Genomic DNA, 17,579 nt, shown 5'->3' on the forward strand with positions numbered 1-17,579 from the left:
TAAGCCCTGCTGGCTGTCTCACTCCCCGTCTGTCAAGTCATAAAGGACGTTTAGAACCCTTGTTGCCACCATTCAGTTCTATTAGCTCCAAGTCAAGGACCCTGATTGATTGGGGCAGCCCTGCCTTTATTCCATAAGCAGCTGCGTCACAAGCTCCATCCAGAGCACCAGCCACCCAGGTCCCCCTCTGCCAGGGACCAGGCTGCCAGAGCAGGATTTTTCCATTTCTTGGCCTGGGCACTTCCTATACGTCATTGAACCAACCACCGCAGGAGCTCACACCACACGCACAGAGGCTAGGTGTCTGCCTCCCAGGCTCAGGTGCTCCCTGTGTGGTTCCCTCAGGGCCGACCGGGCTCCCAGGGACTGGCTGTCAGGTGTGCAGGGCGAGCCCACCTGTCCAGCTCCGGGCCCAAAGCCCATGGTGCTCCTACCAGCCCAGTGACCAGCCAGCACCTTCTAGGTGCCAGGCACCATGCTGGCTCCTTTACGTGTACATCATTTTTAATCCTCCAGAACAACCCACAGGAAATGGATGTAGAAACTAGATACCACTTTCCATAAAAAATATATCCTACTTCTGCCACACCCTGGCTGTGATCCTGAGCAAGTCACTTAACCTCTCTCAGCTTCAGTTTCTTTATAAAATAAAGCTGCAGTGAAGACTAAATGAGCCAGTACCTGAGAACGCGTAGGGCTGGGCAGGCACATGGCAAATGCCCCCAGACATGTCAGTTTAGCTCTTATCACAGAACTACCCCCGAGGTGGCAGCCCAAGCTGCCGCCTCCTGCCAGAGGTGCAAGGAAGCCACACTGGGGGACATGGTGGAGCATAAGTGAAGTGGCCACCAGCTGGATGGCCCTTGAAGCCCCATGAGAGTCTCATCTCCATTCTACAGATGAGAAAGCAGAGGCTCACACTGGAAAATGTAACCAAGGCGACACACAAGAAGTAGCAAAGCACAAAACTCAGAACTGATTTCAGAGCCAGTGATGCCACCTCCACAAATTCCGTATCAGAAGGTTTCTTAACGAGTCTAAAATTAAGGCCAAAGGGGCTCGACAGTCTCAAAGCAAAATGTGGTGATTGCCTGCCCTCAGTCGACACTCTAGAGGGCCAAGGCAGTTTACTGAGCATCCGAGCCCCTATTCAAACCAGGGCTGGTAAACACCAGCAATGCAGTCTCCTCCAGCCACTAACCTGGTTGATCATCCCCAAGAGTTGTCATTCGAGTCACAGCACCATTGAATAAGTGACAGCAGCCTTATATCCAGGTCATGCCTTCTGGATTGAAGAGCCCTCTTGCCTCATCTAAGGGCAGATGAGAAACCGACTCCAGGGCTGGGCAGTGCTGGGCCCGGTCCCTGTCCCCTCGTGGCACTTAGCACATGTCCTACTCTGCAGTGACATCGGGTCCCACATCAGAGCAGTTCCTTAGCAGAGACTTCTCTGGAAATACATCCAGGCTCAGTCAGCGGCCGTGGTTCTGCTGACATGGCCACAGGAGTTCACTGAGGGGGTGGGGGGCTCCCAGGATGGAGGAGCAGCAGCTCTGAGCACTCGCTTACAGCCCCGGTGCTGAGCTCCAGCTGCTCTTGCGGGTCACGTGCCCACCCCTGGGCTGTGACAGGCGGTAAGAGGAAAGATCTGGGGGAGGGAGGCTCCAGGCACCCATCAGCTACCATTTGGGGAGGGCAGGTGCCTGGTCTGAGCCGGCTCCTCCCATGCTGCGCCCGGGGGAGGGGAAGGTGGTCCTCTGAAAGGAAGTCAGGGCCCTAAGAAGGGAGGGATTCTGATTTGCCAAAAACGCAGCAGTGTCCATCACAGCCTGTTTCTTCTTTGTACATGGCAGACGGTTAAGTATTTGAAAGGACCATCTGAAAATAGCTCCCAGCTCAGCTGAGTGCCCCACCTCCTGTCACGGGGGGCGAGGAGGGGGATGGAGTCTCACCCAGTTCCCCACAGGAAGCAGAATGCGCTGTTGGAAAGAGCCCTGGACTGCCAGTCAGGGGCCCCAGGTTCTAGGCACAGGCCCCACAGGCCCACGTGTGAGCTGAGGAAGGCTAGTACTCCTCTGAAAAATAGAGACGCATCTGCTGCATCTACGGTGAAGGTCCAAGTGACGTGGGGGAGATGCTTTGTAAAGGTAACATGGTACCAACCACAGCCTACCATGGTGAGAGCGGGAGGGCAGTTGTTTGTGGAAGAGGAAAGCCAACCGGGGCCTCATCAATGATGAATGCATCAGTGAATAAATAATTCAGAGCTTTGGGGATCCTTTTAGCAGCAGTATGTTTCCACTCAGCTCTGCCTGCTGAAAATGTTTTTTCCAAAGGTGCATCTCCAGAATCAGGTGCGTGTGACGTGCCCAGAGCTGCAGGAAAGACCTAGTGTGTCGTCCTCTGGCAGCCCAGGGCAGACCTCAGGTCCCTGCAGAGTCTGAGGGGATTCTGAGCACCTCTGAGCTCCAGGGGGTGGCCCTGACTCATCAGAGGGTTCATCCAGGGGCCCCTCCTCTCAGAGCATCCATGGCCATCTTTCTGCCACCAGCCTCCTCCACACCCCAATACTCTATGAAGCCTTCCCCACTTCCCCAGGCAAGGGGCAGTTTGACTCACCTTGTTTCCATGCCTGGGTGTTTTCCTGTCTGCCTCCATCACTCCTGAGGGACGTGGCTGTGTCCAGTCCACGCCTGTGTCTTTCACAGCACAGTGCTGAAAAGCAGGCTCGCTGCCACCATCTCTTAAGTCTCTTTTTAAAGTAAACTTTTTATGGACAGAAATGTTCACAAACCACATTGCAAAGCCAGATTAATTCATGAAGTGAACACACCTGTATAACCAGCACCCGGATCACGCAAATGGAAATGGCCAGCACCTCAGACGTGCCCTGAATTCTGTTCATCACCCCACAAGTCAGCCACCATCCTGCCTTCTAACACCGTACATGGTTTTGCCTGTTTTGAACTTCATGAAGTACATTATCTACTCTTTTGGAAGTGGCTTCTTTTACTCCAATTACCCTTGTGAGATTGCTCCATGGTATTGCTTCTCATTGCTGAATAGTATTGCATTGTATGAATATACCATAACCGATCCATTCTATCGTTAATGGATGTTTGCGTTGCTTCCAGTACTGGCTCATTACCATTCTTCTTCCTGTCTTTTGGGTGAACATATGTATGCATTTCTGTTGGGTATAAACTTAGGGATGATTTTTCAGAGTCAGAGAGTAGGTATAATTAACAGATTTTTGAACATATGCATGTGTGAATGAATGCATGTCTACAGCTTCGGGGGCGACGGGGCAGGTCAGACACGCACACCACCCCCTGCACAGTCCCTTCCCCAGCTCTTGGTGCACAGGCCCTGGCTTCTGCCTCCTGCCCCAGCCAGGGATTAGCTGGCTCAGGAGCCTTTCGGGATCTGCTGTTAAGCTGCTGGTGGGGATGGGCCTCGGCTTCACACAGGGACACTTAATAACCGAGGGAAGCCAGTAGCCCGTTCCTATCTGACATCGGTTCCCTCGGAACTCTGCGCTACATGCATCGCAGAGGTCAGAATTTGGTGCCAATAGCCTTGGAGGGCCAGGTCAGGTCCCAGCCCCTGACAAAGTGGGGGACCTCATGGTTTGCCCAACCCAGCCTCTTCTCTCTCTAGAAGAATGAGTTGGCCCATCATCCTTCAATACTCCCACAATCCACCCCCACCTCCACCTGAGATGGTGACTCCCAGTCAACTTCCTCCCTTCATCCTCCCCACTTCTGACCTCTCCATAACCCATTATTCCCTTTCCAAGTGGCTGTATCAGGCATAACATGGGGCCCAAGTGATTTCCCGATTCAGGTAACACATTGCAGCTCCAGGAATTCACTGCTTCTCTGTGACTCTTGGATAGGTTGGGGTAAGGATAAATCTTCTGGGAAGAACTGACCTGTTTTGGAACCCCAGTCATCAGAAAAGACCCCAGTGAATTCTAGTTGGACCCACTGATCTTGTGCTGACCTCCCAGTGACCTGTACAGAGATGCCCACTCTAGGCCCCATTCACCCAGGGCCTTGGGTTCCTCAGGAATCCCAAATCCCTGGCGTCCTCCCCATATTCAGTGCAGCTTCTAAATCATGCTAGTTACCTCTCAACATTCTAGATTCCCAGGAAAAACCAGCTCTGTGGATCCCTATGCACATCCCAGCCAGGCCTCAGGGAGCCCACCCTCTGGACACAGGGCAGAACCACCCCCCCACCCCGGGCCTTCCCAAGGGCTCCCGGCCTGACTGCATGGCCTCTGAGAGCACTGTTGCGGATACGCTGGGATGGCTCTTCCAGGTCCTCTGCTGATACATGGGTGTACCTACATTTGCTTGATGAAGTTTGGCATCACAGTTCATACAGGAAGATTCTAAACATGGGGGCAGAAACTCAGTCTAGTACATGAGGCCCTCGTGCCCTGGAGTAGGCTGGCCCTGGGAGGCAAGCCTAAGGTGGGTGAGGATCGGTGCTACCACGGGAAGCAGCTGGTATCGAAGGCCCCACTTCAGTGAGGCCGGGAGCAGGAGGCTGCCGAGGCGGCTGACACCGAAAGTGCTAAGATCTGAGGCCAGTTCTCAAGAGAGTTCTTACATCCAGGGCTGCTCCTGAGCCAGAGGCAGCATCCGGGTCTCATCTGGGTCTCAAGCCAGACCGAGGACGAGGTCGAGCCAGGCTGGGCAGAACCCAGAGCACTTGACAGCAAGGGCAGCAGCAGGTGATGCCCGGAAGGCTGGGCTGTGGCTCCTGGATGCCCCCACCTAGAGCCACGGCTGGGGAGTGAGGACCGCGATGGATGGCCTCGGGGCCCCAGGTCTGGGGAGGAGAGAGAGGCAGGGGAGGGAGAGAGGCAGGGGAGGGCAGGTGTGACTGCAAGGGCTCAACAAGTGAGGGGGGAACACCGGCTGGACTTGGCATCAACAGAATTTTGGAGCTCTGGCCCCGCTACTTACCTGCCAATTAAGAGTGACTCACCTGCCTTTACTGTTGACTTAGCTCCTGGATGCTTCAGCCATAAACTCATGAAATTATCCTGTCCTGCCTGTCATGCAGAATTGCCGGGCTTGGCAGGTAAGGTGACACCTGGGGAAATGCCTGCTAAGTCCCCCTTCAGATGCTGTGGGGCTTCGAGGACCCACAATGCTGCACTTTCTGTCGTCACCTTACAGTGACGCTCCAGATCTCCTTCTTGGGATAAATCCTCTGGGACTGTACACTAGGTGACAGGCTAGTTGTCAAAGAGAACTAAGATGTCCCACCAGAGCCCAAGCTTTCTGGTCTCCCATCTCCAAATTCACACACACGGTTTCAGACTGGGGACTGAGAAGGACAATGAGAAACAAATCCTCTCTTTTCTCCAACTCACTGACCCAAGACCCTTCCAGCCATGGTTGGAGGCCTGGACTGGGGTCAGTCCTTGGGGAGGCCGGGTGGTTCCAGGACACACAGTCTGCAGCCCGGCCTTTAGGAGCCCCTCCCCCAAGTGGATGAGTGGGTGCAACGCTGCCCAGACTCGAAGGCTCCCCACTTCCTCCCACAAACCTGCAGTGCCAGGCTCCACCCGAACTCCCTATCTTCAAAACAGCTTACAGGGTTTGTTTCTGATTATAAAAGTAACACCAATTCATTTAGAAAACTAGGAAAATTCCAAAGAGCAAACAGAAAAACGCTGTTAATATCTAGGCATATCTACCCTTACCTGCCCGGTTTCTGAGGAATTCCCGCTGGCTTCCAATTGCTCCTCCTGACCCTGCTGCAGCGAGCCTGAGTCCCGAGGTCCTGTCTCACCCCTTCATTCAGCACAGAAATGGAGTGGGACGCCAAGGGCTAAAGGCATTACCAATTCCCAGCGATAGAAATGTAGTACGGATGAGATGCTAAATTCAAGTCCATTGCAGAATAAAAGTGTGTGCAGTCAGCATCTGTAAGAGGCCACAATGGGACGCTCTCTACAACCTGGCGACACACTCACGCAGAGTTAAATTAGTAGAATACACGCTGCGTTAATGAGATCAGTTGTCTGCAGAAGTCACTTTAAAAGACAAGTTATCCTTTGTGAAGGCAGAAAGAGTTAGCCTAGACTCGTGATGAGACATAGAAGAGCAACGGCCAAATCAAACCACTGAGATACCCGCAGGAAGATGCTGAGCGCGTGCGGGCGCGCGTGCGTGTCGGGGGGAGGTCCACATGGAGCACAGAACGGGGAGGGAGGGAGAAGCCTGGTGGTGTCTGGGTGAGGGAGGCGTCTTCTGGGTCACGGACAGGAAGGGGGCACCCTCTGCTCTCCTCCCCACTCGCTATTGGCCTCCTGGCTCAGCCTCCGTGGCCCCTGAGGGTGGGAAGGGCTACAGGAGGATGCAACGCAGGAAAAGGGCCAAGAGTATGAGCTCCACGGCCAAGGTGACAGTTCAAACATGACTCCCACTTACTTACAAGCTGTGCCACTCTGAACAAAAATGTTTTCTTTCTTGAGCCCTTTTCCTGATTTGTGAAGTGAGGATACTGAAGTCTCCTTCAGAGGGCTGCTGTGAGGGATACTCAGAGAAAGCAGGAAGGCAGCTGTTGAGCTATCATTATTAATATAAACAATGATATTATTTCTATTACTGATAAGCAAATTTGTTTAGCACTCCCCATGAGGTTATTCAATAAAAGCCAACCCCAAAGCTGTTCTTTTCTTGGTGTGAATATAAAAATTAAGCTCCTGGACCTGCCACGCTGAGGCTTGGACCCTCAGCCTTGGTGACCTAGTGACTGCACCCCCGAGGCTCAGCAGGGCAGCGGCCTCCCTGGATCCAACTTGCAGTCAGAACTGTCTTACACGGAATGTATGAACCGAACACATAGCTTGTAGCGTTGTGTGAAATAAATACCGTTTGTGGGGGAATGTAATTTTTATTTGTATAAACCTAATGCAGCCAACAAAAAAGTTCTTATTATAAAGGGTTCTGGGAATTATCAACAGTGGTGACCGTGAGTGTACAGTATGCATAATAATTACCTGCACTAAGGAATTGTAAAATTTAAATGGAATAATGATGTAAAACGCTGATTTCCTAGCACAAAGTAAGCACTGGGTATAAATGTTTCACATTTTGCAAATGGGGGCTTTTGTTTTTGTTAGGCTCACATTGTGTTATTATTTAAATCAGACAAACTCTCTAAAGTGGGGTGGAGAGGGAGGATATTCCAAAATTCAAAATATCGTATTTGTGCTGGTAAAAAAGAAAAAAATCACATTTATTTTACAAGGTAGTATTCTCCTAAAGTATTATACAGAGAGGAAAGTTGAGCTGTTTGTAGGAAAACAGAATATAATTTTAGGAAATTACACACGGATCAACATTGTGCTTAAAACTTTAAAACAGAGAGGTTTTAAAAAAATCACACAGTGAGTATTACAGGGTTGGAACAGCCTTAAAAGTACACATGAACACGATGATATGGAAGCTCAGCATTAAAACTGCTACTGATGATTTGCTTTCAGACTTGTTCAGACTATTAAGACAGCACTGCTTCAGCCTTAACAGAAAGAACTCAAAGCACGAACAGAAACGCAACCCTTTCCCAATACAGTCAACTCTCAATTATCCATGACAACGAAAGGGAGCAGTGACATAAGAAATTTTTTAAAGATAAATAATTCCAAACTTAGTTTTGAGAAGTGCCCCTGTACTTATGTTTGGATATGAGAAGCACTGACATCCCTGGAATTGAGAGCACTGATAAAGTGCGGAAACTTCCAAGGGGAAAAGACACAATCGCACACAACAGAAAAGCCCAAAATACAACTGGCCTCCTTAATGTGCTCACACCTCCTCTGGAGAGGGGAGCGGGAAAGAAAACCCACGGAAACTTTGTTTTCCTCATGTAAAAATCCAAAACATATCAACAAAATTTTGCAAACAAGATGGAATAATCAAGTGTTGACTGTATAAATATTATTTTAACTTGTGCTTTTTTTTCTGGCCTAGAAGTATTTATACCACCAAAAGTAGCTGGATGTTTTGACAGCTTTGCAAATTATCTGGTTGCATCCTATTGCCCGAGTAGAGAAATTTGCTTTAAAAGGAGTTTATGATCGCCCCAAAAGAACTTTGATGTTTCAAATAGGCCAGGAAGTAGAGATTAAGAAATAAAACCACGACTCAGATAAAATCAAATCCTAGATCAAATCCAGGAAAACAAACTTCATGGTTTTGTTCTGGTTTTGGTGATTTTATTTTCTGTTTCATTTTGTACTGTATTACCTTGAACTACAGGTCTTCCCCTTCCAGGAAAGCATCTGTTTTTCTTCAGGGTTTTCCTCAAATTTGCATTTCAGATCCTGAAAATACCTAGATTTGACTGTAAAGCTTCAGTTGTTAATGTACCAAACAGTTATAACGACAAAAGCATTTTAATTGCTTTGTCATTTCTCAGAAAAGTCATGAACATGTGTGAAACTTGAAAATTCTAGAAGAAATCTTGGTTAGACAAGAAAGCTAAATTCCACACAGCACTTATTTTGTATGTTCTACCTAACAGCTTTTACGCCAACTTTCAAAAAGTGGGAATGGTGCCAGTTTTTGATAAAAGCCCAAGAAAGCAGTTTTTCCACCCACACAGCCCAACTGTTTGCCCCAAGTGAGCAAAGGTCCAAATGATAAAGCTTTCATATCTCTCAATGTACAAGTATTAATCAAAAACCTATTTAACATGACTGTGTTCTATGTCTATAGTACACACTGCAGTCTAAACATTTTCTAAAAGTGCCTATAAATATGCTTATACAAATGAGCAATACAGTATCAGGATTACAGAGCAATTCTTTCATATAATACAGAACAGAATAGGCCTAGAATTTAAGTTGAAACTACGTATTTTTATATCCTTATCAGTTGTTTTTGGAATGCAAGCATTAGAGAAACAATTCTCGTTCAATCATATATGATTTTCAGATAATTATTAACAGTGCTAGGACAAAAAAAAGAATTCTTGTTTGTGCTTATTTAGAAAAGGCTATTTTGAGATCCAGGAGCATCTGATATTTAGAATCCTGTGGAACATCTCCAGTTCTATAAAATAGATAGAAGTGAATCTTAGTTTTTAATTATAAAGAGTTTGTGCAAATATTTAAAGTGATTATCAACTAGTCTTAAATCCAAAAATTCCATTAAAATCATGGCTAATCTGAATGGCAGTTCAGGAGTTTAAACAGGAACATAGGCAAAGGTCATACATATTACCATATAAAGTGCCCAACCCTGACACAGCCAGCCTCAGAAACGTGGCCCTGTGCCCGTGGATTCCCATGGCTCTGGAGACCTGGTGGTTGACTCCAATTAGATTAACGGATGGAAGAGAGAACTGATAGGAATGGTGCAGAGAAAGAGCGCCTCGTGTTCCTGCCCGGGGTTGCAACAAGCTCACCCAGAGTTAGGTGAAGACAGGACCCTGGCGCGAGTCGCCCTGGCTGCAGCTGGCCACTCAATCCTGGGCGGTGCTGAGAGCCCAGGGCAGGGCTCATCAGCTGTCTGTCCCTAAGCCCCTCTCCGTACACCCTCCTCCGCCACCCTCTCCTGGGCCCCGCTGTACCTGGAGCTCTGCTCACCACCTTCTTGGTTTGACTTGTTAAGTCTTTACATTTCAATAGGTGGGAACTTTATGCTGGCTGCATTCTCATCTAGCACAGAAAGTGTTAACAAACACTGCTTTCAAAGGAATAAGCACACTCTGCTTCCTAAACCCTATGGCTGCCTGGGGAACCTAAATCTAACAAAGGCTTCTAGCCAGTCACATGACTACACATACAACTAGGAAAGCAGGTTCTGCCTGGAGTGACTTTTGAAAGATGCCAAGGGGAGGCTTCAGGGAAGGACACAACAGGCCTCTTCTTAAAATACAAACTAATGTGACACAGAAGATATGTCATGAGATGATGCCATGAGCGCGCACTCATGGATAGTCAGGGTGTAGGAAGTATTTCTCTAACTCCAACTTTGACAGTTCTGGTTTCATGTGGGCCATGTTTTAAATTTCCTAGATTCTTAACTATGCCTCACAGACGGTATATTTGGAGAAACAGCAGGTAACCGACTCACACAAGAACACCAGTTACTAATGGAGATTAGGAGCAGAATTCTGAAGAGAGCTAAATAAGAATCACTATTTTATGTGTGCAGGAAAAGAGAATATTTACAACAGCCCATGAATATTACTGTTGTAAAGTGAATGAATATTACACAAAATATTTTCTCCTGACTTAGCGAACTATTTCAACTGTTTTTGCATTGGCATAAAAAATCCATGCATCATACTGAACTCTAATCCAGTTCTCACCTAAGCCATCCTAATGCTTCATACAACCAAATGAAGCAGAATTAAACAAACCTATTAGATTCATTCCTAATCCCTAAAGGACTGCTGTCTTTAGCACTTCCATGCTAACTAAAACTATGACTGACTTTTTTTCTTAAGACATCAGATGTGGCTGCCTCCTAAATATAAAACCTATATAACTCCTAAAAGTTTCCCCCAGACTTGAAGAACAATTTTAAAAAGCAGGGATATGTTGGGGAACCCACCCAAGAGGCCAGTTCAAATGGTACAACATCCCCAGCTAGCCCAGGCCAAGTACATCTCTCCTTCCCCCGGGGTTCCCAGGGCACTCTGGGTCCCATCACCTGCAGGTGTTACCTCGCCTACTGGACTGTGGTCCCTTCCTGCCGGGAGCCAGGCCTTATTCACTCTGTATCCCTGAAGAGCGTAGGCACTCAGCTAAAGCTGGACTGAGCCTGAAACAGAGGTGGAATCTCTTCTGAAGTGAGGTCTAGCTCAGCCCCAGATAACGGAGGGATGTGCAGACACTGGCCATAACTAGGGACTGAGCTGGCCTCCAGTAACCTCCCAGAAGTAAGCCAGGACAGCACCGGCCCAGCCCCAGTGCAGGCGGTGGGGAGACGGGGAAAGGGACAGAATGGCATTAACCAGTGCACACCTTGAGGGGTCACGTGAACCACTTTCCACACGGGACTAGCAGGGTAGGGGTGCTCGTCAGCACGCCAAAAGGAACGCCAAAGAGTTGTTCTGCGAAGAACTGGCTCTTTATAAAATAGTGTCTCCTTCACTCCGGGCAGCTCCTCAACCTGATCCGTGGTGCTCTGTGATCATCACTTCATCACATCATTGCTTTCAAAGTTCCCAGTGAAATTAAGGCTGGGTCACAATTCATGACACCAGATGCTACATAAAAAGGAAGTCAAGATACAAAAGAAAACCATTTATAAGAAAAAAAGTCTTAATTATAAGACTAATTTAAAAGTGAAGCTAAATCAGCAGACCACTGAACTGGTATGGTTGTTAGAGAGGGGTAGAAAACATCGACTGCATTGGAAAAAGGATCCATTAGACAAAAGTACAAAAGCTCAGCATGGATCAGAGGACGTGGCTTCCTGCCTGGACGCTCACACGGTGGTTTCTATTGTTTCGATCACTTCCAGATCAGACTGCGAAGGGGAGAGAAGGGTGCACTCGTCTGGTTCCCAGCTGCTCTCTGGACTGTAATCTTCCTCTGAACTCAGTTCTGCTCCTTCTTCTGTGTCCTCATCACACGACTCCACGTAGTGAGCCCCGACTGCATTGATCCCAGAGTCCTCAGAACTTGAGGGAGAAGAGCAGTGATCTATTTTTGGCGTATTGCTCTCTTTTGATATTAAGGCATCGTGTGCAGAGACCTCCTCGGGGCTAATTTTGTGGGAATGGGGCGCCGGCTGCTTCTGCACATAACACATCTTCCCATTAATACATTTCACCTGATAGTTGTCAATAAAGAGGTCTGAGATCATACAGTACCTTGGTGAATCAGGGGGGAGGGGAGGCTGGAAGACAGATGCGAATTTCAAAAAGTGTTCAGTGAGGGACACTGAGATCTGAATGGTGTTTGTGGGTTCCCAAGGCCTTGCGGGAATCTCAGTGCTTGGAAGCTGTTCCACAGGGGTCATCGGCTGATACACGTATTTGCCTGTGGGGAACACAAAAAGGCAGCTGAAATCCAAGAGTATTACACACACTACATTAAGGTAGCCATAATGGTTTCTCTCTGAGGACTCAGAATGTTTTAAAAAATATTTCAATAACATCTCAGAAGAAACTAATCATAGAATCGTTAAAAACTGTTATAATCAATTAAAAATACAACACGGTACCATAACATCATGGTGTTTTCATCTAAGAAACGCAACACACTTCACAAATCTTAATTTATATTTGAGTCTCTTTAATGCCTCTGGAATAGGGGGGTGGATACTATCATCCTTATTTTTCAGACAACTTGAAATGATTTACCCATCATACTAAAATAAAGAATGTCCACATTATAGTATGGTAAAAACATACTGTAAAATAGTATAATATACCATAAAATTATAATTCCATTTTTATCTTTAATAATTATATGCTAATATAGTCATTTAAAATTTATCATCAGGATTATGGTAAGACTTTCACTCTTCAGGTTTCTATGTTTTAATCAGAATACACATACACACACACATTTAATAGGTAATGGCCTATAGCATTGTCCTGGTCACCCTCAGTGGCCAGGGTCAGGTGCAGGGTGTGAAATGATCTCTTTCAAGACCCAAAGCTCATCAGTGGCCAAAGCAGGAGATGTTCTCCCTGACACCAATTCCACAAGCACAACCTTAGCCAAGCACAGGCACAGGCAGATGCAGGGGGGTGACCTGCCAGATGTTTCTAGAAAACCAAGAAGCTTATCCCCAAACCTTCCCTCTGCCTAAGTGTTTCTCCCAGAGTTTATGTGGAAGTGAAACCTAACTGGATCTGTTCCTCCTGCATCTTTTGCTCATTCTCTTTTTCTTCACTCAACAGTTAACAAAGCCTCCCATGTACCAAGTGCTAAGAAAACAGATGGAGATGACAATTGCCCAGTCTGTAAGCCTAAAATGATTTAAAAATAGAAATCTGGAAAAAAAAAAAAAAAACCAACAACAACCACAAGTCCCAGAGACAGAAGCCACAAATGGAGGCACCATCTTGGGTTTATTCCTAACGTAGCTGATTTATCAATCAGTCCATACAGTATCTTCTGCTCATATTTATGACACTGTTTTTTAACCTCAATGCTATTGCCATTTCAGATCAGATAATCCTTTGTTGAGGGGCTGTCCTATGCACTGCAGGATGTTTAGCAGCATCCTTGGCCTCTACCCACTAGATGCCAGTAGCACCTCCTCCCCAGGCTGACAATCAAAACATCTCCAGGGCTTCCCTGGTGGCGCAGTGGTTGAGAGTCCGCCTGCCGATGCAGGGGACACGGGTTCATGCCCCGGTCCGGGAAGATCCCACATGCCGCGGAGCGGCTGGGCCCGTGAGCCATGGCCGCTGAGCCTGCACGTCTGGAGCCTGTGCTCCGCAATGGGAGAGGCCACAACAGTGAGAGGCCCGCGTACTGCAAAAAAAACCCCAAAAAAACCAAAAACCAAAACAAAACATCTCCAGATGTTGTCACATATACCTGGAGGCAAAATCGCCCTCTCTGAGAACCACTGATTTATGACCTCCTCATGTGCATCTCTTTGCAGGCAAATCACCCACTGTGCTCTGCTCCCATCTGTTTTAGTTCTTAGATCGAAAATTCTAGGATAGGGATCACATTGGTAAGGAAAACTACCTTATGTTTTTTAAATAAGTTCATTAAGCATGGACGAATAGCAATTTTAGATCAGAAATGTGAACAGCAAACTGTGCCACAGACAGTGCAACATCTGATCTATTAAGATCAATCAAGCCTGCCTGTATTTTTTACCTCTGTTTCTTGACTCCCGTACAAAAAAGTAGGCTTAGATGCCACAATTTCTTTGTAACTAAATTACTCTAAAAATACACTCAGCTTCATTCTGGAGTGAGGGAATTCCCCTGGCAGTCCAGCGTCAGAATTCCGCACTCTCATTGCCAAGGGCCCGGGTTCAATCCCTGGTCTGGGAACTAAGATCCCACATGCCACGCGGCATGGCTAAAAAAAGAAATCATTCTGGAGTAAAACTGTTAAGCCTTTGGGGTCCCAGGTCTGCTTCCAAGCCTGAACATATTTCACACAAACCTTATGGTCTAACAAAAATACAAGCAAGAACTGTCATGCCTGCCTGGGAAATTGTTTAAAATATACTGGATTGGCCAAAAAGTTCATTCAGTTTTAAGTAAAAATAAAAGACATTTTTCATTTTCACGAAGAACTTTATTGAACAACATATTCACTAACCGATCCAACTTTTTGGCCAACCCAATACCAGGTATCTTCAATTCTGTTATCTGTAAAGGAAGGGATTACTCCTTGTCAGGCAAAGTTCAAGTCAGGCAAGCTCTAACGGCTTGGTAGGAACTCTGCATCCAAGCAGAGGGGCAAAAAAGGCAGACTTTCAAGCCGCCCCTCTGATCTGTCAGCCCCAGGATTAGAGAAAGATGAGTCTGGGCAGGGGACAGAAAAGGGACTGGGAGAATTTAGGGGACTCTACTCCCTTCTGTCCACAGAGTGGTGAATAAAACATCTGGAATGGAGGTTTGGTCTTTTCTTGGGTGGTAGACTGGTGGTTACTGGGTTCAGGAGGCTATGGGTGGCAGGCGCTCATGAAATGCTTGTCGCAGATGCTGATTAAGCTCATTCTGGCCCAAGTAACCTATGGTTTAGTTACCCACTGGTCACCGCATAAGAGGTTCCTGAGACCCAGAGGGCTCAGCGCTTTATCTAGTCCAAAGGTGGAGAGGATCCTGCAGCCTGACTTTGGGCCTTCTCTGACCAGCCTCTCCTACTCTCACCTAACCCCCCTTGCTGCACCCACCCCCTTACCCGCCTTTGTGCTTCTTCAAAATTTGCTTTTTCTCTTCTTCTCAGTTGTTCTACCTCTTACTTTCCTCTCTCCTTCAAAGCACCATTTTTATTTCTTGAAGTGTGGTGAAAGTAAGAGAAATGCAGCTTGGAGAGAAAGGTATGTTGCATTCCAGATTACATTTTCTTCTACCAGTTACACCTATTAAACATGCTATTCAGAGCTGGAGTGACAGCCTGTTATCTGGTGATACTGAGATACAGATGCAAAGAGGAAGGCAGGGAAGAGAAAAGTAATAAAGATGGCCAGATGAGAAACACAGTTGAGTAAACATCTTTTAAATATCAATGATTATATAATACTGTTTGATTTGCTCATAAACATATAAATTATAAAACAAACTTATATCAAGGATTTAGTTTTGTAAAGAGTCCAGAGGGGGGACTTCCCTGGGGGTGCAGTGGTTAAGAATCCGCCTGCCAATGCAGGGGACATGGGTTCGAGCCCTGGTCCGGGAAGATCCCACATGCCACGGAGCAACTAAGCCCATGCACCACAACTACTGAGCCCGCGCTCTAGAGCCTGCGCTCTAGAGCCTGCAAACCACAACTACTGAGCCCACGTGCCACAACTACTGAAGCCTGCGCGCCTAGAGCCCGTGCTCTGCAACAAGAGAAGCCACCGCAATGAGAAGCTGGCACACCGCAACAAAGAGTAGCCCCCGCTCGTTGCAACTAGAGAAAGCCTGCGCGCAGCAACAAAGACCCAACGCAGCCACAAATAAATAAATAAATTTAAAATAAATAAATAAAAATGTGGTGTTCGTCTAGGTTTCCCCACTGTAAAGTTAGTATTTTTCTCTCTATAATATTAAGTATCTTGTGACGAGATATTTTGAGAGTATGCAAATAGCCTGTTTCTCATCATACCGCCATCTAATTTTAGCATGCACAGGTGGATGTGGTCTGCAACAATCACTACTGTGGTATTTGCCAAATAGTGATTTTCTATTTACATCATTCCTTCTATATTTATTAATTAGAATTCTATCTAAGCAGGAGCTGCTCCTTCTCCCTCATTTATTTATGTATTCAATTATTTACCGATAGAAGCATGGACTCATATTTATTTTATTCTAGGGATTGTAATCCTTTACTACCATTCTTTATTTTGTTGCTCAAATTGTCCCAGACTTAGCTCTTGGGAGCTCCTTTAAGTTACCCCTGTGTCATTTCAACATGCCCCATATTTTTGTGACGACTTCCTCACGTTCTGGCGTCATAAGAAGTTACTGGCTTATCCTGTACTTCCCCTGCCCCAGTCCAGGAATCAGCCATTTCTCCAAGGAGCCCTAGCTCCTTTCTTACGAACTTACACATTCTTAAGCTTATTCTCAAAATACTCCTGTGAAGCAGAATCTTAGTTTGCTAATGACTCATTCAGCCACTCACAAAATTCATCCATATGAAAGTGAAGACTACACCTCATTACACTACTTAACACCCATTTTAAAAAATAATATAAAAATTAAAAATAAACTTCACAAGCGCATTAATTTATATGGAATCTTTTTCAAGGGAGCTCAAATCACATTCTCAATAATGAAACTGACTAATCACAATAGGTTTTTGTGATCACTAAGTGAAAAATAAATTTCATATATTCATGTTTCTTTTCAGGAAAGCCGGTTCAACACTACAGGTATTTCTCAACTAAAGGCCAATCAAAACCACTTAATAAGTAACTTAAACTATTCTTTCAAAGTCTTGGTTCATAATTTCTCTGATCGTTCTTCCCCATGGTGTTTAGCAACAATATGTAGTACATACTGTTTTTTTGGTTTTTTTTAACATCTTTATTGGAGTATAATTGCTCTACAATGGTGTGTTAGTTTCTGCTGTATAACAAAGTGAATCAGCTATACTGTATACATATATCCCCATATCCCCTCCCTCTTGCGTCTCCCTCCCACCCTCCCTATCCCACCCCTCTAGGTGGTCACAAAGCACGGAGCTGATCTCCCTGTGCTATGCGGCTGTTTCCCACTAGCCATCTATTTTACATTTATATGTCCATGCCACTCTCTCACTTTGTCCCAGCTTACCCTTCCCCCTCCCCGTGTCCTCAAGTCCATTCTCTAGTAGGTCTGTGCAGACCTACATACTGTTTTCACCATGCCTCAATGAGACACTAAAACAGATTTTTGTTTTCATCCTGGTGGAAAGAAGGAAGGGACAGAGGGAGAGAGGGGAAACTTAATTACTTTCTCAAGCTCATGTAATAAGGCAGAGGTCAGTTCTAGAGCCCAAGCCCTGTGACATCCTATGTTCTTTCTTCATGAGAATACTCATTACTTAATTAATAAGATTTATCTAATGCTCGTATTAGTTTACACTGTCATTCTCTGCCATTAACTTCAGCTAATATTCCAACCTATAGCACAGTTGTATGTACATAGTAGATACATTCCCTAGTAGGAGTTTCTTTCTTTTGGTTGTAGAGCACAAAGGGAAGGCGGGTGGGGACTAACATAGAAAATGATTTATGTGGCCCCTTAAGCTACTGCATGCACTTTGTTAAACTAGTTTTTAGGATCAGTTGTGCATTTTGATTTTTAAAAAAGATCCTCTGGAGGGGAATGAGCTTTTTGCTTTTACAGATAGTTTTATGACCGTTAAATGTGTGTCCCCTTGACACATGAACTACACTGCTCTCAGGGAATGCAAA

The 17,579-nt window shown here is 46.2% G+C and overlaps 1 protein-coding gene across 2 annotated transcripts in view; it reads right to left on the reverse strand.

The window, feature by feature from the left end:
* Positions 1-7,235: 7,235 nt before the first annotated feature.
* CUNH3orf70 (chromosome unknown C3orf70 homolog) overlaps positions 7,236-17,579 on the reverse strand; it is a 100,838-nt gene continuing 90,494 nt past the window's right edge. Inside the window, exons 2-3 of one of the 2 annotated variants that reach the window (XR_003006367.1) lie at positions 11,006-12,028; positions 7,236-9,083 (exon numbers count right to left, since the gene is read on the reverse strand). Coding sequence is in view for 1 of the 2 variants with exons in the window: in XM_024768909.1 (XP_024624677.1) it covers positions 11,472-12,028 (557 nt within the window). In the remaining variant the exon portion in view is untranslated. Of the gene's footprint in view, positions 12,029-17,579 lie in introns of both variants that reach the window. The other variant, XM_024768909.1, reaches the window with a different exon arrangement.

This window comes from Neophocaena asiaeorientalis, unplaced genomic scaffold, assembly GCF_003031525.2.
Source record: "Neophocaena asiaeorientalis asiaeorientalis breed wild unplaced genomic scaffold, Neophocaena_asiaeorientalis_V1.1 scaffold225, whole genome shotgun sequence".
Lineage (NCBI taxonomy): Eukaryota > Metazoa > Chordata > Mammalia > Artiodactyla > Phocoenidae > Neophocaena > Neophocaena asiaeorientalis.